General features: G+C 44.4%; 1 protein-coding gene across 4 annotated transcripts in view; it reads right to left on the bottom strand.

The window, feature by feature from the left end:
* The window catches only part of PAK6 (p21 (RAC1) activated kinase 6), a 74452-nt gene that overhangs the window by 45289 nt on the left and 10321 nt on the right, over nucleotides 1-18842 (bottom strand). Inside the window, exons 2-3 of one of the 4 annotated variants that reach the window (XM_033952334.1) lie at nucleotides 17283-17369; nucleotides 2866-3098 (exon numbers count right to left, since the gene is read on the bottom strand). In XM_033952334.1, the coding sequence (XP_033808225.1) occupies nucleotides 2866-3069 (204 nt within the window). In that variant the 5' untranslated portion in view covers nucleotides 3070-3098; nucleotides 17283-17369. Of the gene's footprint in view, nucleotides 1-2865; nucleotides 3099-15342; nucleotides 15487-17282; nucleotides 17370-18842 lie in introns of those variants that run through there. The other 3 variants (XM_033952333.1, XM_033952332.1, XM_033952335.1) reach the window with 3 other exon arrangements.

Consider the following 18842-nt stretch of genomic DNA (forward strand, 5'->3'; position numbering starts at 1 on the left):
TGGAATCTTATCTTTGCTTAATGAATGTCCAAGCCTGCTGTTTGCTGCAGAAGCACAGAGTGAAGCATGATAGTTTGTCACGTAGCCAGTAATGTGAAAATAGCATAAAAGGATCAAGCACGGGACTTTCCTCGGAATCCATCGGTGCGCCGTAAAGAGATAGTCCTGTGATTGACCTCCTTAAGGGCTGCAATCCAGTCGGGTTTTCAAGATTTCCCCAATGAATATGCATGAGATTTATGTGCATGCACTGCTTTCAGTGCATATTCATTGGAGAAATCCTGAAAATCCGACTGGATTGTGGCCCTCAAGGAGGGACTTTGCAATCCCTGTTCTAAATCATATGTGTTTTGAATATTACTACTATGCAATTTATGTAACGATTAAATTACTATAATAAGCATTACCTTGTGTATGTCTCTTTGTATGCCGTGAAGTGCTGACTACCTAATGAACTTGGCAGTACACATGGGGACAATGGGACAGGCGATATAAAGGCAATGCTTCTCCCTGCTTCGCCGACGCAGCAACAGATCAGGTGCGTGCAGCAGCGACTGCACAAGCCTTCCCCCCACCCCCGATGTCAATTCTGACATCGGAGAGGAAGTTCCGGGCCAGCCAATCACTGCCTGGCTGGGTCAGAACTTCCTCTCCGATGTCAGAATTGACATCAGGGGGTAAGGCTTGTGTAGTTGCTGCTGCATGCACCTGGCCTGTTGCTGCGTCAGCAGTGGCTTGGAGAAATCGGCAGTGTCGGCATCTTGGGGGGGGGGCAGGGAGACAGAAAGAAAGGAAAGGGGGACAGGGAGACAGAAAGGATCCACAGGAGGTCTGGTCTTAAGAGCTGCGCAACAAGGATGATTACAGCAATAATGGTTTTCTGTTCTGCTTTATGCTGCAGCTTTATAGAACAGAGGAAAACATGATGGCCAGAAAGATAAGCAGCTCTGTAGTGAGCAAGTGTTTGAGATGGACAGTGGAGGGTGCACATGAGGAGTGTCAGGAAAAAAAGGGGAGGCAGGGAGACAGAAAGAAAGAAAGGGGGCAGGGAGAAAGACAAAGAAATTAAAGAAAGAAAGGATGCACAGTCAGAAGGAAGTGCAACCAGAGACTCATGAAATCACCAGACAACAAAGGTAGGAAAAATGATTTTATTTTCAATTTAGTGAGGGGAGGATCCGGGGGTGGGAAGGGGGGTCCTGTCCCTTTTTGAGGAAAAAAATAAATGGTCACGTTAGGTAAGTGCATGTCAGGGGCATACCATAACATTGCATGTGCTGGTACAGAATATTGGGTCTCCGTGCTCAACTTGGGCACCAGCATTTACATCAGGTTCCATGAGGCGCAAGTCTAGTGCTCAAAGTTAGGGTGCAGAAATTGGCGCTAAGCACGATTCTATAAAGGGCACACAGTCTTCTCCAATGCCCGTTTCTGAGCGTCATCTATAGAATCTAGCCCTTGGCATGCACAAAATCAATTTAATACACATTAACCAATGCATGCAAAGTTAATTTGTATGTGTTAAAAAGTTCTAACATGCCTACTAGCAGCTCAGGCAGCAAAACCTGACCACCACCTCTCCAACTTACTGATAACAATGCCCGATTACAAAACCCTCCAAAAGGAAATAAAAAACTTGCTGTTCAAAAAATTTGTCAGGACAATCTAATGCAGTACCTCTATTACCTCCTAACTTATATTCAGTACTTAACCCTGTATCTCTCCTGGTAATTAATGTCCAGGTTACCTCTTTTGTAATCCACTTAGAACTGCAAGGTAAAGGCGGAATATAAGTCACTAATATAATGTAATGTAATTATGTTTTATTCAAATGAATGTCTGTAACAAGCCAAAGAAACAAACTTGAAAATCAGGAAAAACCTTTGCCTGTGCACAACCCTTTCCCTAATAGATGCCTAAGTGATGAGACTTCATTGTTAAAATCGTCCATAGGTTTCAAGTTTTATTTAAAATTTGATGAATCGCTTAATCTTAATACAAAGCGATGAACAAATCTAAGAAAATAATACATCACCAAATACGGGGAGTCAGTACAAATAACATAGACAAATCACATAACATAAACAGGACCGAAAGGGAAGTGGGAGAAGAAATACAATGTATGATAGTAAATGAGACGAGTAAGGGATATAACAATAGGGAGGGATACAAAAAAAAAAAAAAAGATCACAGGCTGGAATTAAAAAGTGTGACCTAACTATAGCAGTCAAAAGCATCTTTAAAAAGAAAGGTTGCACATACACAGTGGCGTAGCGAGGGTGAGAGGTGCTGAGGATGGTGGCGCCCCCCCCTCACCTCCACACGCTTCTTCCCTGCCCCCTCCTGGCGTGTGCGTGCACCGCTTCCCTTCCCCATACCTCTGTACCATTCCTGGCACGAGCAGCAACCCCCAAGCTACTGTTGCACCAGCATTGACTTTACCTCTGATGTCACTTCCTAGATGCGGGTCCAGGAAGTGACATCAGAGGAAGAGCCAATGCTGGCATGACAGCAGGTTGTGGGTTGCTGCTCACGCCAAGAATGTTACAAATGTACAGGGGAAGGGAAGCGGTACACACACACGGCAGTAAGGGGGGGGGAGGACGGAAAGGAAGACAAGTGCCTGTGCCTTCACCAAAACGGTGCCTGGGGCGGACCACCTCTCCTTACTACGCCACTTCACATACATGTATGAATTCCTCTATTGAGCAGGGGCTGTCTCTTGACTGTTTTAATGTTCAGCACTGCATATGTCTAGCAGCAATATAGAAATTATAAGTAGTAGTAGCCCAGAGTAAATATTTCTTTACACAGTGAGGCATAATGGTACATTCCCAAACACCAAAGATGATAATTGCCTCTTACCTTCATAGGTTTGAGTTGCATTGGGGTAATTCTAGAAGGATCCACAACCGGTTTGGGGCGCCTCAATGTGTAAAAGATATTTTGCCACTGGGGAGGCAGACCCACAAATTTCCCTTCCTTCTTGTCATAAGAAGTATGAACCCGATGCTGGAAGTTCTGTGGTGCCGATATCTCGGGACGTTTCTTCTTTTTCTTACGAAACATGGTGACGTACTAGAAAAAAAGAAAGAAACCTGATCTCATTAGCCTGTACTCACACTCTGTCTGGCTGAAAAAAGGCACATGGAGGGGGAGATTTGATGATCTACACTGGGACACAAATCAAATTCATCTTAGGCTATAAGTGGTATATAAAAACAAAAAAATAAATAAATATATCTGTCCTTGTTTAAGTAAGGTCTAAGGCAAGGAGATTCTGAGTGAAGAATTTTCTTTTAAAATGTCATTTTAGTGCAGGATCAGTACTAGAAATGTCACATGAACCTCTACCATTCCAGTTTTGATTCCTCCAGCACAAAAGAACTCTGAAGTTTTGAGAACCGTAACAAGAGCTTCATGTGCTTGAAACTAGTAAGCGTAATAGCAAGTTTGGTTCTGCATTTCACAAATAGAAAATGACACGGGGACAATTTTTTTCTCCATCCCCACGGGTACTCAAATTTCCCCATCCTGTCCCATTCCTGTAAGCTCTGCCTTAACCGCACAAGCCTCGAACACTTATGATTTTAAAGTGTTTGAGGCTTGTGCAGATGAGGACGGAGCTTAGGCATTGGTGGAATGAGGCATTATGACATCACAATCTGAGCTCTAAAATGTTGCTACTTATGATTTTAAAGTGTTTGAGGCTTGTGCAGATGAGGACGGAGCTTAGGCATTGGTGGAACGAGGCATTATGACATCACAATCTGAGCTCTAAAATGTTGCTACTTATGATTTTAAAGTGTTTGAGGCTTGTGCAGATGAGGACGGAGCTTAGGCATTGGTGGAACGAGGCATTATGACATCACAATCTGAGCTCTAGAATGTTGCTACTTATGATTTTAAAGTGTTTGAGGCTTGTGCAGATGAGGACGGAGCTTAGGCATTGGTGGAATGAGGCATTATGACATCACAATCTGAGCTCTAAAATGTTGCTACTTATGATTTTAAAGTGTTTGAGGCTTGTGCAGATGAGGACGGAGCTTAGGCATTGGTGGAACGAGGCATTATGACATCACAATCTGAGCTCTAGAATGTTGCTACTTATGATTTTAAAGTGTTTGAGGCTCGTGCAGATGAGGACGGAGCTTAGGCATTGGTGGAATGAGGCATTATGACATCACAATCTGAGCTCTAAAATGTTGCTACTTATGATTTTAAAGTGTTTGAGGCTTGTGCAGATGAGGACGGAGCTTAGGCATTGGTGGAACGAGGCATTATGACATCACAATCTGAGCTCTAGAATGTTGCTACTTATGATTTTAAAGTGTTTGAGGCTCGTGCAGATGAGGACGGAGCTTGCAGGAACGGGGCAGGGACAGGAAAAGAACTCGCTGGGATGGGAAAATGAGTTCCCGTGGGGCCGGGGAAAAATTTGTCCCCGTGTCATTCTCTATTCACAAACACAAAAGCCAGTTTCTGTCATGCATTCTTGAGGCTGGACACAAAACTGACACACCCAAACTTTTCATTTTTCAATCTAAGTGTCTAAGTTATGTCTTCCAAATTATTAGCCATTTATTTAAAAATAAAATTCAGCTTTTATATGTTGTGTTACCAAACATTCCAAGCACAGGAACAAGGAGTAGACTAATGGTTAGAACCCTTGTCTCAGCACCCTGAGGTTGTAGGTTCAGTCGCCATGCCGATCCTCATGACCCTGGGGAAGTCACTTAATCTTCCGTTGCCCCAAGTACTGTAGTTAGATTGTGAGCCCGCCAAGACAGATAGGGAGAAATATTTGAATACCTGAATGTAAACTGCTTTGAACAGAAGTGGTATAAGAAATGTAAATAAATAAAATTATGCATTACATGCGAGACTCATGCATTGGAAGGTTCTCATTCTCAAGGACAGAGAGCCCTTCTCATAGCTATCAGAGCCTTTGGAATAGGTTTACTAGATTTTGTGGATCCCAAAAATGGACATATGGCTCTGCTCCCAGCCCCAGCCCTGCCCCATAATGTCACAGCCCCAACCCTCGAGCTCAGCCCTTTCCTCAATTTGGGGCAACATCTTGAGGGGCCTCCGTGCATGCGTGAATTTGATGCAATGGCATAGCAAGCATGCACATGAAATCAGTATATCACATCTGCACATGCTCGGAAGCCCTCCAGACATGGCCCCGAGCTCAGCGTTCTTTGAAAACCCAGAAAAACAGCTGTTTGTTTGGTTTTTTAATCTGTTCAGTCACCCAGACAGTCCTCCAAAAAGAGGACATGTCTGGGTTTTCCTGGACGTCGGGTAACCCTACTTAGGAAGCCACTGCAACAATGCAGAACACACGCTCCCAACACAGTGGGGAAAAGGGAAATAAATTCCCAAAGGTTCCAGATTGACGACAAAAAGGTTTTTCTGGTTGGCAAGCTGCCAGACAATTACCACTACTCCTTCGTGGATTTTGGAAAGGACCTGAACCCAAAACCATTTCCAACTTTTCAATACAGAATGGTAAAATCTAGGCTGTAAACTTCCAGCACCTGTGCAAAAAAATCAGATCCAAAGATCAAAAACATACTTGAGAAACTAATTCTGCTGGAAAAGGTAGTTCATGAACAAAAGACTTGCATGGTCTGTGTCTGTATATGGCCGTTTGGTGGAGGATGGGCTGGGGAGGGCTTCAATGGCTGGGAGGGTGTAGATGGGCTAGAGTAAGTCTTAACAGAGATTTCGGCAGTTGGAACCCAAGCACAATACCGGGTAAAGCTTTGGATTCTTGCCCAGAAATAGCTAAGAAGAAAAAATTAAAAAATTTAAATTGAATCAGGTTGGGCAGACTGGATGGACCATTCGGGTCGTTATCTGCCGTCATCTACTATGTTACTATGTTACTAAAAGACCCCAACAGACATTTCCATAATAAACCAGGAATGCCTCCAGGCATTATTTAGCCAGGTAGACTTAGGGGAGCCATCGCAAATTTTTAGAAATGAGCTCTTTGAAACTGATCTACTTTTTGATTTCTGCCAGGTACTTGTGATCCAGACTGGCCACTGTTTGAGACAGAATACCGGGCTACATCCGTGTTTCCCAAGTGGCTCCTGGAGTTACTCTTGCCAGTCAGGTTTTCAGGATTTCCACAATGAACATGCATGAGAGTTTGGCATACTACGGAGACAACTTAGGTTTCTTAAAATTTTATATACCGCCATAGCATACAACTGCTCAAGGCGATTTACAATATATCAAAAGAAAAAGAACTCGATTAAATGAAGAACAGACCTGTCTAAAATAGAAATATAATTTTAAGTTGCTGCTTTGGCAGAGTAATTCTTAAATCCCACTTGGAACAGATCAATACAACTGATCAATAAATGTGATCATTCTGAGGAATATAATATACTGTCCAAATACCAAATAGAATAAATGTTTTCAAAAGTGTTTTCAAAGCTATAAAATTTATTTCCAACTGAATCTGATCAGGAAACTGGTTCCAAAACTTGGTGCCAAAAAGTCTTTGAACAGGTAAATTCCCATTTAGGGCTAGATTCACAAAAGATAGCGACTCCATCGCTGTTGGCCGATTCTCTGGCCGATTTTTCAACAGCGATGGATTCACTATCAAGTTTGCAAGCAAATGATTTGCACAGAGGTGCAAATCATTTGCATGCAAACCCACCGACTCAGTCGCTCAGTGAGCAATTGACACATGGCAGAGCCCTAACAGTGATGACAGGGGAAGCAGCCTCCTGTCACTGCTGTCAGGGCTTCTGCTTTTTTAAAATGGAGTAGTTGTTCTGCGTGACTTAAACACGTACCATCTGTCTCAATAAAAAGCCCCCCCTCCAATAGCATCCCCGAGCCACCATCCCACCTCCCCAAACCCCAAAAAGATGGCAGGAGGGATACCCACTCCCTCCTTCAAGGAAAGACCTCCCACTGAAGAATAAGGCAGGAGGAATTGGCCCAGTTGCCTTAGGCCCCTCCTATGGGTGGGATCTTAGGCGCCTGGGCCAATCAGGCCCTAGGCCCCTCCCCAGTGCATCCCACAATGCACTGGGAAGGGGCAGGCCAGACCAGGAATCTAGTCGGCCAACGTTAAGGTTAGTGTGGGGGGGATCCGGGGGTGGGGGGTTGTTTGGGGGATGGGGGGTTTGCAGGGGTTCGTGGGGGCTGTCTTTAGCAGGATGGCCTGGGCTCCCTCCTGCCAGTGCTATCAGAAGAGGTGGGTGGGGGGGGTTGCAAGGGGTGGGGGGCCGTCTTCGGTAGGAGGGCCTGGGATCTCTCCTGCCATGTTGTCGGGGGGGGGGGTTCATGGGGGAGGCGTCTTCAGCAGGAGGGCCTGGGATCACTCCTGCCGGTATTGTCAGGGGTTTGGAGGTGTCGGCAGGAGAGCTTGGGATCCCGCCTGCCACGATTGCGGGTTTGTTTGGGGGTGTCGGCAGGTGGGCTTGGTATCCCTCCTGCCGATTCGTGGCCATTCAGGGAGTGGGGGTCGCAATCACAGCAGTAAAGATTAGGCATCTCTCTCGCCATGATCATTGCGGTGGGGGGGGAGGGCAGGTTGCCGGGGCTGCTGAGCTGATCACGGCAGCCACGATCAGCTCAGCGGCCCCTATTCAGAACTTATGTTTTGATTTGGTCTAAGTCAAAACGTATAAGTTCCGACTGGGCGATCTCCCTAGACTTTTGGTTATACTTGCAGTATGACTAAGTCTAATTCGGTCCACCTCCCGCCCACCTCCTCTAAAAAGGCCTCTTTTTGCTCTAGGCGTTCAGAGGCAGGTTAAAAGCCTAAGCTGGTTTTAGATACGTCTAAAACCAGCTTTGATTATCAGTATTTGGTCGATCTGTCTTTTTGATCGTCCAAGTACCAATTTAGGCCACATTTTCAACGTTTTTTAAAATTTTTATTATGAGCCCCTAAGTGGTTTACATTCAGGTACTCAAAACATATTTCCCTATCTGATCCGGTGGGCTCACACTCTATCAAATGTACCTGGAATCTCTCTCATTCTTTCAAATAAATTAACTGGACAGACAAGAAATATCAGAAAAAGCCTTTGTTAACAAAGTAAAACTCTAAATTGCCTATGCAAATATATGCAACTGTGACATCCCCCTTGACATTCACCTCAACTTTGAGCAGACCTCTCCCCCTGATTTCAGTATATTTTCTTCCAATAGGACCCAACGCTGAAGTGAGTTTGACACTCCTGCTTTAATAAAATGAAAAATGACCTCAAGAACAAGGGAAACGCAAGTTTCTGTTCGTGATTTATTTCCCCTGCGGTCACAGCAAAGGCTGAAAAATGATTTGTAGCTAGTAGGCCTGGAAGTCACAAAATAAGACCATCCAATAAAGCCAAAAGTGTCATTTGTACAAAGCAATCAACTGCAAGTTACACAGGTTTTAAACACAGATATTTTCAGAAGTCATGACTTAGAGGTACTAAATCAGATTTATTTATTATTTAAACAATTTTTTTTATTGATGACACCATAGAAAACAGCAAAAGAACAACAGCCAATATAATACAAAGTTCGTCATCCATATTTTCTCCAAATTCTCCTCTCCCCCCTCCATACCCCTGGCCCACTTCCATTATAAAACAAAACAAAGTGCAAAGGACCAAGGCAAACAAGGACCCCGGCTATAACCAGAAAATACCACAAAGACACCAACGGAGCAAAACAAGAAAAAGTGCGTCCCAATATGATCCCAACTGGAAGCCTACACAATTGGGTTAGCTGCAGCAACCTAACCCTCACCCCTCCTTCTAAACCAGGGGTATCACATTCCCTCCTCGAGGGCCAAAATCCAGTCGGGTTTTCAGGATTTCCCCAATGAATATGCATGAGATCTATTTGCAGGCACTGCTTTCATGGTATGTTAATAGATCTCATGCATATTCATTGGGGAAATCCTGAAAATCTGATTGGATTGCGGCCCTCGAGGAGGGACTTTGACACCCCTGTTCTTTTTTTTTTTTTTAAATCTTTATTAATTTTCAAAACTAATACAGAGTGCCATGAATTTTACAAACATTAATAATCAACATAAGCACTTAAATTCCATCAATAACAATAATAAACCATGGGAAAAGAAAAAGAAGATGGATTCCAAGACCCTGGATTCTTACGAGTCCTGGATAAGCTATCAGGCGGGCTCTAAAAGTAGCCACCCAGCCGTATATAGTGTAGCAAACCGTGTAGTACAATGGTCCATAATTGAATATAAAGGAACCCCCCCCCCCCAACCAAACAGCAAGAAATAATGAACTAATAAAACCTAAGATGAACAACGAGAAAGAGAAAAAGAAAGAAGAAAAGGAAAGAAAAGAAAAAGAAAAGGGAAGGAATCTGCATCCCCCCAAGAGCCTCTCCAACCAACCCTCGAGCATAGCAAGTCAAAGAATGTTTAGAATATCACTTTGAGTCCTTGGACTCAAAGCAGATTTATTTATTAAATGAAAGCCCTATAAATTTCAGCCTTATACAAACAAAACTACTCAGAAAAAATGAGAAAGATTATTAAACTGTCGACTGATATTCCTGACAGCAGATTCAGTTTACCTGAAATATTTATTTTGTATAACCTCACATGAGGCCAAGTTCCATTATGTTATCAGACAGACTTTGCATTTGGTGGACCTTGTTCCCTTTAATGGGATAGGGAAAAGGATTGGGACTTGTATGCTGCCTTTTTGTAGTTACACAACCACATTCAATGCAGTTTACATATATACAGGTACTTATTTTGTACCTGGGGCAATGGATTAAGGTCCATAGTCTATAAATGGCGCCTTAACATAGGCCCCCGTAGGTGTTGTACCGGTGCCTAAGTTAAGTGCAAAAACACAGTTTAAGAGTCCTTTTAAAATGAATTTTAAGGCAACTACCAGTGCCTAAAAAAACGGCGCTGGAATCACACCTATGGAGGCATTTTACAGTGCCTAATGGCACTGTAGGCGTGGTTAATGCTGGAAGTGGCATTAGGTGCCATAAGGCACAATTCACGTCAAAAGGTGGGCACCAGAAATGTAGGCCTCGAAACCCCTGGCCTACCTTTGCCAACAGCACAGTTCTATAAATGACACCACGTAACTGACATGCAATCGGCGACCACTTTTAAGGTGGCCACCGACAACGGCGCTGTGTATAGAATCCGGGCCTAATCAGGGTCACAAGGTGCAGCCCTGGGATCTGATCCCACAACCTCGGTCCCTTAGCTAGTTTGGTTTAGTTTATTTATTTATATCCTGCCCTTATCCAGGGTGGGTTACAAAGTTACATACAAAAATATAAGATTTCATTAAAAAATACATACACAATCAACAATAAATACTCCCACAAAACAGAGCAAAGGATACAAACAATAAAATACATGGGCGACCAGCACCTTACCATCATAATCTCCACATCATTAATAACATAGTCCAGTGGTTCCCAAACCTGTCCTGGAGGACCCCCAGGCCAGTCGGGTTTTCAGGATAACCCTAATGAATATGCATGAGAGCGATTTGCATATAATGGAGGTGCCAGGCATGCAAATCTGCTCCATGCATATTCATTAGGGTTATCTTGAAAAACCGACTGGCCTGGGGGTCCTCCAGGACAGGTTTGGGAACCACTGACATAGTCTCATACCCTATATTTCGTCTGGCAAACAAAGATGCTGTTTCAGCAATTTTTAAAAGTTCTGCATATTCTGCTGCCGCCGAATATACACAGGGAGATTGTTCCATTCACTAGGCCCTATGCAACGGAATATACCATCCCTAGACATTTTCAGCCTCTAATTTTCAGCTCTAATTGTTCTGCGGATCGAAGTGGGCGAAGCGGAACACGTGGCAGAATGCTCTCAACGAAATGTTTAGGGGCCAGGTTGTGCAAGCACATATAAACATTTAGTATTAAGCTTGAAGCGAATCCTATCCATCAGCTTCAGCCAATGCAACTCACATAGTGGTTCTCAGCTCAGTCCTTGGGACACCTCGAGCCAATCTGGTTGTCAATGAATATGTACGAGATGGAACCGCACAGAATTACAGATATCCTGAAAACCCGACCGGCTAGGTGTGTGCCAAGGATCCGGTTGAGAACCCCTGTCTAATGAGTTTACTTCTCTTAAGCCAAAGGTTCTCAAGCTATCCACATTAAATTTACATGCTCTAACTCCACCGTATGCCAATCAGTCTCATGCATATGCAATGTAGGTATCCTGAAAATCTAACTGGCTGGGTACGTTCCAAGTATTGGGTTGACCACCACTACCTTAATCCGATGATGAATTATTTTGGACTTGTAACGCAGTGCTACAGAAGAGCCACATGTAATTTCCTTTCCCTGGGCTCTCCAGAACCACAGCCGTTGCAAAGATATCAATTATTTATTTGGATTTATATATCGGCTTTTTGAAGAAATTTACCCAAGGTTGTGTACAAGTATAAGCGCGCAAGTATTTGGCCTCTATCTGCCGTCATGTTTCTATGTAACCTAGACAGAAGCATTACGAGGGGGTGCTGAAAAGTTCTCAGCCCACACAAGAAGGGAATGACATGGAGCAATGAAACTTACAAGTTATTCCACAGATTCACCCTTAAGTTCAACACACTTGGCACATCATGGCTGAAGTTTCTGTAACCCTTCAAAAAAAAAAATACTCTGTCTTGTCAATGAGATACTGCCCCGCTGCTGCAATCTCCTCCAAAATTGTTACCCTTTCAAGCTCTTTTTAAGGCTTGGAAACAAAAAATAGTCAGATGGAGCAAGATTTGGTGAGTAGAGTGGATTATCCCAACTGTGTCAAAAAAAAATCCATCGTTCTGCCAGCCTTGTAAGCAGATGCATTATCTTGCAAACAGAGAACTCCTTTCTGCAGCTTCCTTCTCCTGTTTTCTTTCAATGTCTCCTTTAATCGGCACAGCAAGTTACAGTAGTATATATACTGCATTAACTATTTGGCCCCTTGGAAGATAGTCATTACAACGCCTTTCTGATCCCATAACACTGTAGCCATGAACTTTCCTGCTGGCTTTTGGGTCATGAATTTCCTTGGCCTTGGAGAACCTGAGTGCCGCCATTGCATGGACTGTTGTTTTGTCTCAGGATCATAGTGGTGTAACCGTTTCATCAACAGTAAGTAATCATTCCAAAAGGTTGGCACCAGCTCACTGAAAATGCTATATAATCATCTTGGAAGTGTCCACTCAATGTTGTTTCTCATCAATGTTCAAACATTTGGGCACCCATTTGGCCGACAGCTTCTGTATACCCAGCTGCTCGTACATTATACACCCAGCACATTCCTTGGATATGTGCAGTGTCTTAGCAATTGTTTTAGTTAATATTCACCGATTTGGCAAAATTAGGTCATGGACATGATCAACAATTTCAGGAGGTGCCACAATTTGAGGCCTCCCAGACCTTGCTGCATCTTCAGTCTTGAAATTCCCCAGCTGAAAGTTTGCACGCCACTTCACTATGGAGTAAGATGGGCATCTGTCACTCAGCGTTTGCATCATACATTCATAGATTTCCTTTGGCGTTTTCTTCTGCAGGAATAGGAACTTTATGATGGCTTGCCATACTTTTCGTTGACACGGTTCAATCAATGATCTGAAACAATGTCAAAACATAAGATTATGATTCTGCAAATTGGCGCTTTGCAAAATAAAATAACACTCTTTTCAGCTACAGTGGCAAAATAACACTCAGAATTTAGGAAGCTGATTGGACTGAGAACTTTTCAGCACCCCCACGTGTACAATTGCAAGATTCCAGTAACAGTACACATTACAGCATAATAAAATATTAATGTATAATTAGAGGCACGCTAATTCAGTATAAACACAACACACATTAAAACATCTAAACAGTTTATTTCCTTATCATCCTGGGATCTGATTACTATTTATATTGTGGGTGAAAATTAATAACATTTTTTCTATTTGTATTTCATTTAAGTTTTTTTTGTTCTTTTCTGTTTTCAATTATCCCAAATGCAACGGTGATGTATAATTTTGAAAGGATAAAAAAAAACCAAAACCCATCTAAACAGACAGCACAGGAAAGAAACAGCTGGGTCCTTTCACAAAGCAGCGCTGCCGACAGTGCACACCAAATACCGATCCGCCTGTTCTATTCCAATGGGCGGTGTCTTTTCAACCAATGATCTTATTTTATTCACCTCATGATTTTAAATGCTTATTTTATGTGTTATATGTTTCCAGTAGCGTTCCCTGAGGAAGGCATCTCCTACACGCCAAAACTGGGATCCTTGTTGAGACCCCTGTTTTGAATAAAGACTGATCATTGGTTAAAAAGACACCTCCATTGCCTTTTCTGTTAAACTGCCATATCCCAAGGTGAGGTGTTCTTCTGTCTGCCTCTCTATTCCTTTGGGCGGCATGGCATTTAGGTCCGGATTCTCTAAACAGCGCCATTGTCAGTAGCCATCTTAAAAGCAGCCACCAATCAAGTGTCAATCACGTGTTGGCGCCGTTTAGAGAACTGTGCCTCTAGCAAAGGTAGGCCAGGGTTTTCAAGGCCTACATTTCCAGAGCCTACCTTTGACGTGAATCATGCTTGCAGAGGTGCCTATCAGCACTCAATGCCACTTCTGAGGTTAGCCATGCCTACAGTGGCATTAGGCACCAGTAGGCGCCTCTGGAGGCGCAATTTCAATGCCATTTTTTGGGGGGCGCTGGTAGGTGCCCTGAAATTTTTTTAAGTACCACTTTAAACAGCATTTCCTTCTTAACTTAGGTGCTGGAAGGGCGCTTATCTGTGCCCAAGTTAAGGCGCCGTTTATAGAATATGAGTCTTAGTGGCCTTAGACTCCTCCCCCTTGTATCCCAGGATTCAGAGGAAGGAGCTTAAGGCCTTGATTGGCTCAGACAATCCCAAGGCGAGGTTTCTGAGCCAATCAGGGCCTTAGGCCCCTCCCCGTGTATCACATGATGCACCGGGGAGAGGAAGGCCCGCCATTTTGGACAGGCGGTCCTCGGAGCAGGAGTGACTGAGCATCCCTCCTGCTCCCAACTTCCTTGAAAGGTACCGGGGGGGGGGGGGGAGGGAGTAGAGTTGGCAGGTGGGGGTATGGGGGACCTTCGGTGCAGAGAGAGTGGGCATCCCTCCTGCCTTTTTTTGGCTGGAGGGTACAGGATGTTGGGGGCACCTGGTGCAGGGGTGGGCCTTCGGTGACAGGAGGGAGTGGTTCTTGGGGGGGGGGGGTTGCAGTGGGAGAGATGCTGTGTTTTTTTGGGGGGAGGGTGTTCTTGACACGTTTTTTCTGCGCATGTGCCCATCGCTATCACCAGTGATGGGCACATGCAAATTTAGTGAATCTTCGCTGCTGTCCGCCGACCTCATTTGCACCCATGATTTTTTGAGAATGTCTCACATTTTTAGATTCGCTATCTACACGGCTGCGTTAGCAGACCATCGCTTTTTTAATATGGGTTTTTGAGAATCCTGGCGTTGTCATAAAAGGTGCAAAACTATTTGGAGAAATTGTCCCTAGGAAGTGGTTGAGATGAGGGAGAGGCCTAGAAAGGTGATGCTCTGGAAAGGACATTTGAAGGGGGAGATAAAGTACAGTCCCCATCATGCATTTTTGATCATTTCGGGGACCTGGGAATGACCGTACACACTCACTCTCACTCTTTCCTCCTCCGATTATTATTACCTCTGGGTGCCCCTTTTTGGAAAGCAGCCCCGGGATGGAGAAGGAAGAAAGGTATGAGAAATTAGAGAAGCAAAAAAAAAAAAACAAACAAACTCAGGACTGGAGCCAGAAAAGGAACACTTGTCTTCTCCACAACCCAGCTCCCTCTGCTTTGATCCCATTTCTCCCCCTCCCAATCTGGGATCCTCCCTCCCTTTCGTCACTATTCCTAGGCCTCTTATACCTCTTACACTGAAAAAAAAATTATACAGATATACAAACAAGGTTGGAAACTGAAGAGAACACATAAGCTGTCATGCACACACTACAACTCTACAGAGACCAATCCTTGTACTTTTGAACCTTTGAATTCTTTAGTAAATCCCCATCCTTACTCCTCCTCTCCAGCTCAAGAAGCAGGAACCATCATGATAACACGTGGACTAAACTTTTTTTTTTTTTTTTAATTCCTATCCCCAATACTGCTCAAGCATCTGGCTTCAGGAGATGCAGAGATCCCTTTCGGTATACACAGCCGAATAGATTACCTTTCAGTAAGCCCACCGCAACTTTGCAGCAATCAGAACCGAATCTACAAATTAAAAAGTCAAATGAGACAGAGGGCAGTCAAGAGAGCGAGCTGGGCTACGATGCCCTTCCAAACTCACCCTCTGGGCTCTGTGAGACTGACCAGCTGAAGAGAGGGGCGAGAAAGCCTTTCTCGTCCGAGGCAGCAGGAGTGGAGAATCTGGGCGGGGAGGGAGCAGTTTGCACCTAGCTGTGAATTTGAGTTTAGGGTGTGGCGGAAGACACATACAAAGTGCACGGGTTACACGTCAGACTGTGCTCTGCTCCGTCCGCTCCCAAGTCTCCAGTCCGGCCGATCTGCGGGGTCCCTCTCTCTTTCTCTGACCTAGCAATACAATTTCATGGCCCTGAGTTGCTGCTTTTAATGGCAGGGGTGGCGGGTATCAGCTGGTAATTGCTTGTGTGCTCCAGTGCAGGGCAATTACCCAACTAATCGGAGGTGTAAACGTGCCTGGCCTAATCCTGCACAGTTATGTTTAGGGGCACTTCTGCTCTCTTGAGTCAGAGCGGGAAGGGGTAAAAGACGGACCTCGCGGATCTAAAACCGCACGTCCTTAAAAATCTGAGGTCCTAGATCCGCGAGGCCCGTAAGGTGCGCGTTTTACCCCTTCCCTTAAAAATCTGAGGTAGTCTCAGCTTAGGTTAGGATCCCGGACCTCAGATTTTTCGTGCGGTTTTAGATCCGTGAGATTCGCGGTTAGAATCCGGGACTGGTTTTAGATCCGTGAGGTCCGCAGTTAGGATCTGGGACCGGTTTTAGATCCGTGAGGTCTGCGGTTAGGATCCAAGACCTCAAATTTTTTTGTGCGGTTTTAGATCCGTGAGATTCGCGGTTAGGATCCAGGACTGGTTTTAGATCCGTGAGGTCCGCAGTTAGGATCTGGGACCGGTTTTAGATCCGTGAGGTCTGCGGTTAGGATCCAAGACCTCAAATTTTTTTGTGCGGTTTTAGATCCGTGAGGTCCGCGGTTAGGATCCGGGACCTCAGATTTTTTAGGACGTGCGGCTTTAGATCCGCATTTTACCCCTTCCCAGTCAGGCTGTGACTGGCCAGTGCTAGCAGCCTGCTGGAGCCAAAATCGCTAGTGACTCTTCACTGATCCAGGGCAGAGGGCAGGTGGATGTGCTATTAAAAGTCAACCCAATGGATGAAATGTTACAATCAGACTTAAAACAGGCTTGATCCGAAATGATTAATAAAGACATTTTAACTCACTAACAACTATATACAGCTAGTGAGCGACTTCTTTTTAAAAGCAGACAAATTCTGCCTGTGACACATTTGTGTGGTTAATGGCAGAAACTGACTGCCATAACAAATATTGTGAAGGGGACATTTCCTATCGGTTGGATCACTATAATCCAATTCGTATCTATTCATTTTTCCCCCCATGGTTCACTGATGTGAGCTAAAAATAGCAACAGAACAGTACATCTTGTAGGATTAAAGGGACCTGACCTGTTCAGAGCCTAGTGAACCATAGGGAAACCAAGCAGCACAGTATCCAAATGCACTGCAAGGTCACATTCCCAGCTCTCCATTCAAATATCTGATACATTTTCATAGGCACAGCTAAGTTATAAAGGGATCAAGGACAATTGTGCTCTTGTAGGGGGGAGTGAAAAAGTTGTTAGGGCTCACTGACCATATTCCCTAAAACTTTAATAACTTTTCAAAGAAGTTGTAGCAGAAAATCAGATCAAGGGAGTTACAGACAGAACCCAGAGTGCTAAAGGCCCCCCCCTCCCCCCCCCCCGTGTCCCTTGTCTGCTGAATTTTAAAATATTGACTAAAAGTAGCCTTGGTGATTCAAGTATCTTAGCTCTGCCATTTTCTCAAGTTAAGTGAAGTAAACGAACAGAAAAAGAAGAAGGTACCTCTCCTCTCCCCCCTCCCCTTCCTCCCGCAGTAATATTCAAAACTGTAATTGGTTGTTTTAAATTCCCAACTTCCCCCAGGGCCACCTAGTCGGAAACGATCTGCTCCACATTCCCAGGACTCCCCGCCGGTTGCTCTTACCTTCAGAGAAGCGGGAAGAGGCTGTTTTCTACTCTCAAGTGACTGCGGTTTCTGCTTCTCTGTGCCTCAACGCAGGCTGCTGCTTGTCTAAGGAGAGGGAAACATGTAATGTGACGTCCATGCCTTCAGGCAGAAACCTCAGCAATTTCCACACAGGGCTTTTTAAGGAAGATCCTGCCTCTGCACCCCCCCCCCCCTCCCTCCCTCCCCCCCCCGCACATACTCACACACTGCTGTGGGCTGTTGCTTCTGTGCAGCCATCCTTCACATACTCATTGTTATCAGACTTCTGCCTCCTCAGTGTGACCTTTGCACCCCTATTGCGTTCACACGCCTTTGGCTCATCACTGCCTCCTTGGCACCCACCCACCATTTCAAAGCTGTTGTCCCCTACACGGAGACACATCATATTTGTGCTGCTGCTACTCTCTACAAAGATATGGGAAAGTGCAGCCTTCTTATTCCAATCCCCCCCCCCCCCCCCGCCACCTAGGATCTAAATACATATTTCATGAACCTCTGCACACACCACCTGTCCCTCTGCTATCCACCACTTTATGCACACTGCCTCCTGCCTGCCACTCCCCTGCACTTCACCCGTCCTCTTGGCTGCCTCCTCCCTGCACATCACCTGTCCCTTCTCCCCTGTCACTCTGCACACCGACTTGTCCCTTTGCCACCTACTCCCTGCCACTCTCTGCCTATCACCTGTCCCTTCTCCCTGATATTCTCTACACACATCACCTGTCTTCTCTTCCGCCTGCTACTCTACACACTATTTGTATGTTCTTTTTGCCATTCTCTGCACATCTGTCTTCATTGCTGTCTCACCCCTACCTTTTATGTTCAGGATAGGTTGTAGAGTATCCAATTGCGTGGTACTAGGAAGTGTGACCACGTAGAAAAGAGTTATATTCAAACCCCTTTTTACTTTAGCATGAAAACATGTGTTGCAGTACTACAGCATTCTTAAACCTGGGCTGTGGCACTGCCAAAATTAGGAGCTTGACAGTTATAATCTAATGGTCAATGAACCTGATGTTTACACTCTAATTACACAAAGTAGAAAGGAATTATAATCTGTAATTTGGCAAAGCATTATTAATCCCCTCCTGGCATATTTCTCATAATGAGGTGAGTTATAATGCTGAAATGACCTCAAACTGTCAGAGTTCCCTCATATTAATTGCATTTTCCAACTGTCAGGTAAATGGTATAAGGTGCCTTCAACATACTCACAAATGGGAATTTTCTTGGCATTTTAAGGTGATAGAAAAAACTACTCTATTTAAATAAGCAAAGGAAATTAGGGATTAAGGAGTGTTACAGGCTAAAACAGAATGACTCACAACAGTTTTTGGCCACTAACCTCTTGTGCTCTCAGCACAGAATACACGCCCATTTCCCCTTCAGCTTTTTGAATGTAATCTACTGTACCTAGCTTCAACAGTGTGGAAAAAGTGCCTGTATTTTTCAAACGATTCCACCATCCCATGCTTTATATTGCAAACACTCTTTTGATGGGAACATGACATGTTGTCTATTCTACTTACTACATCT

This window comes from Geotrypetes seraphini, chromosome 7, assembly GCF_902459505.1.
Source record: "Geotrypetes seraphini chromosome 7, aGeoSer1.1, whole genome shotgun sequence".
Taxonomy (NCBI): domain Eukaryota; kingdom Metazoa; phylum Chordata; class Amphibia; order Gymnophiona; family Dermophiidae; genus Geotrypetes; species Geotrypetes seraphini.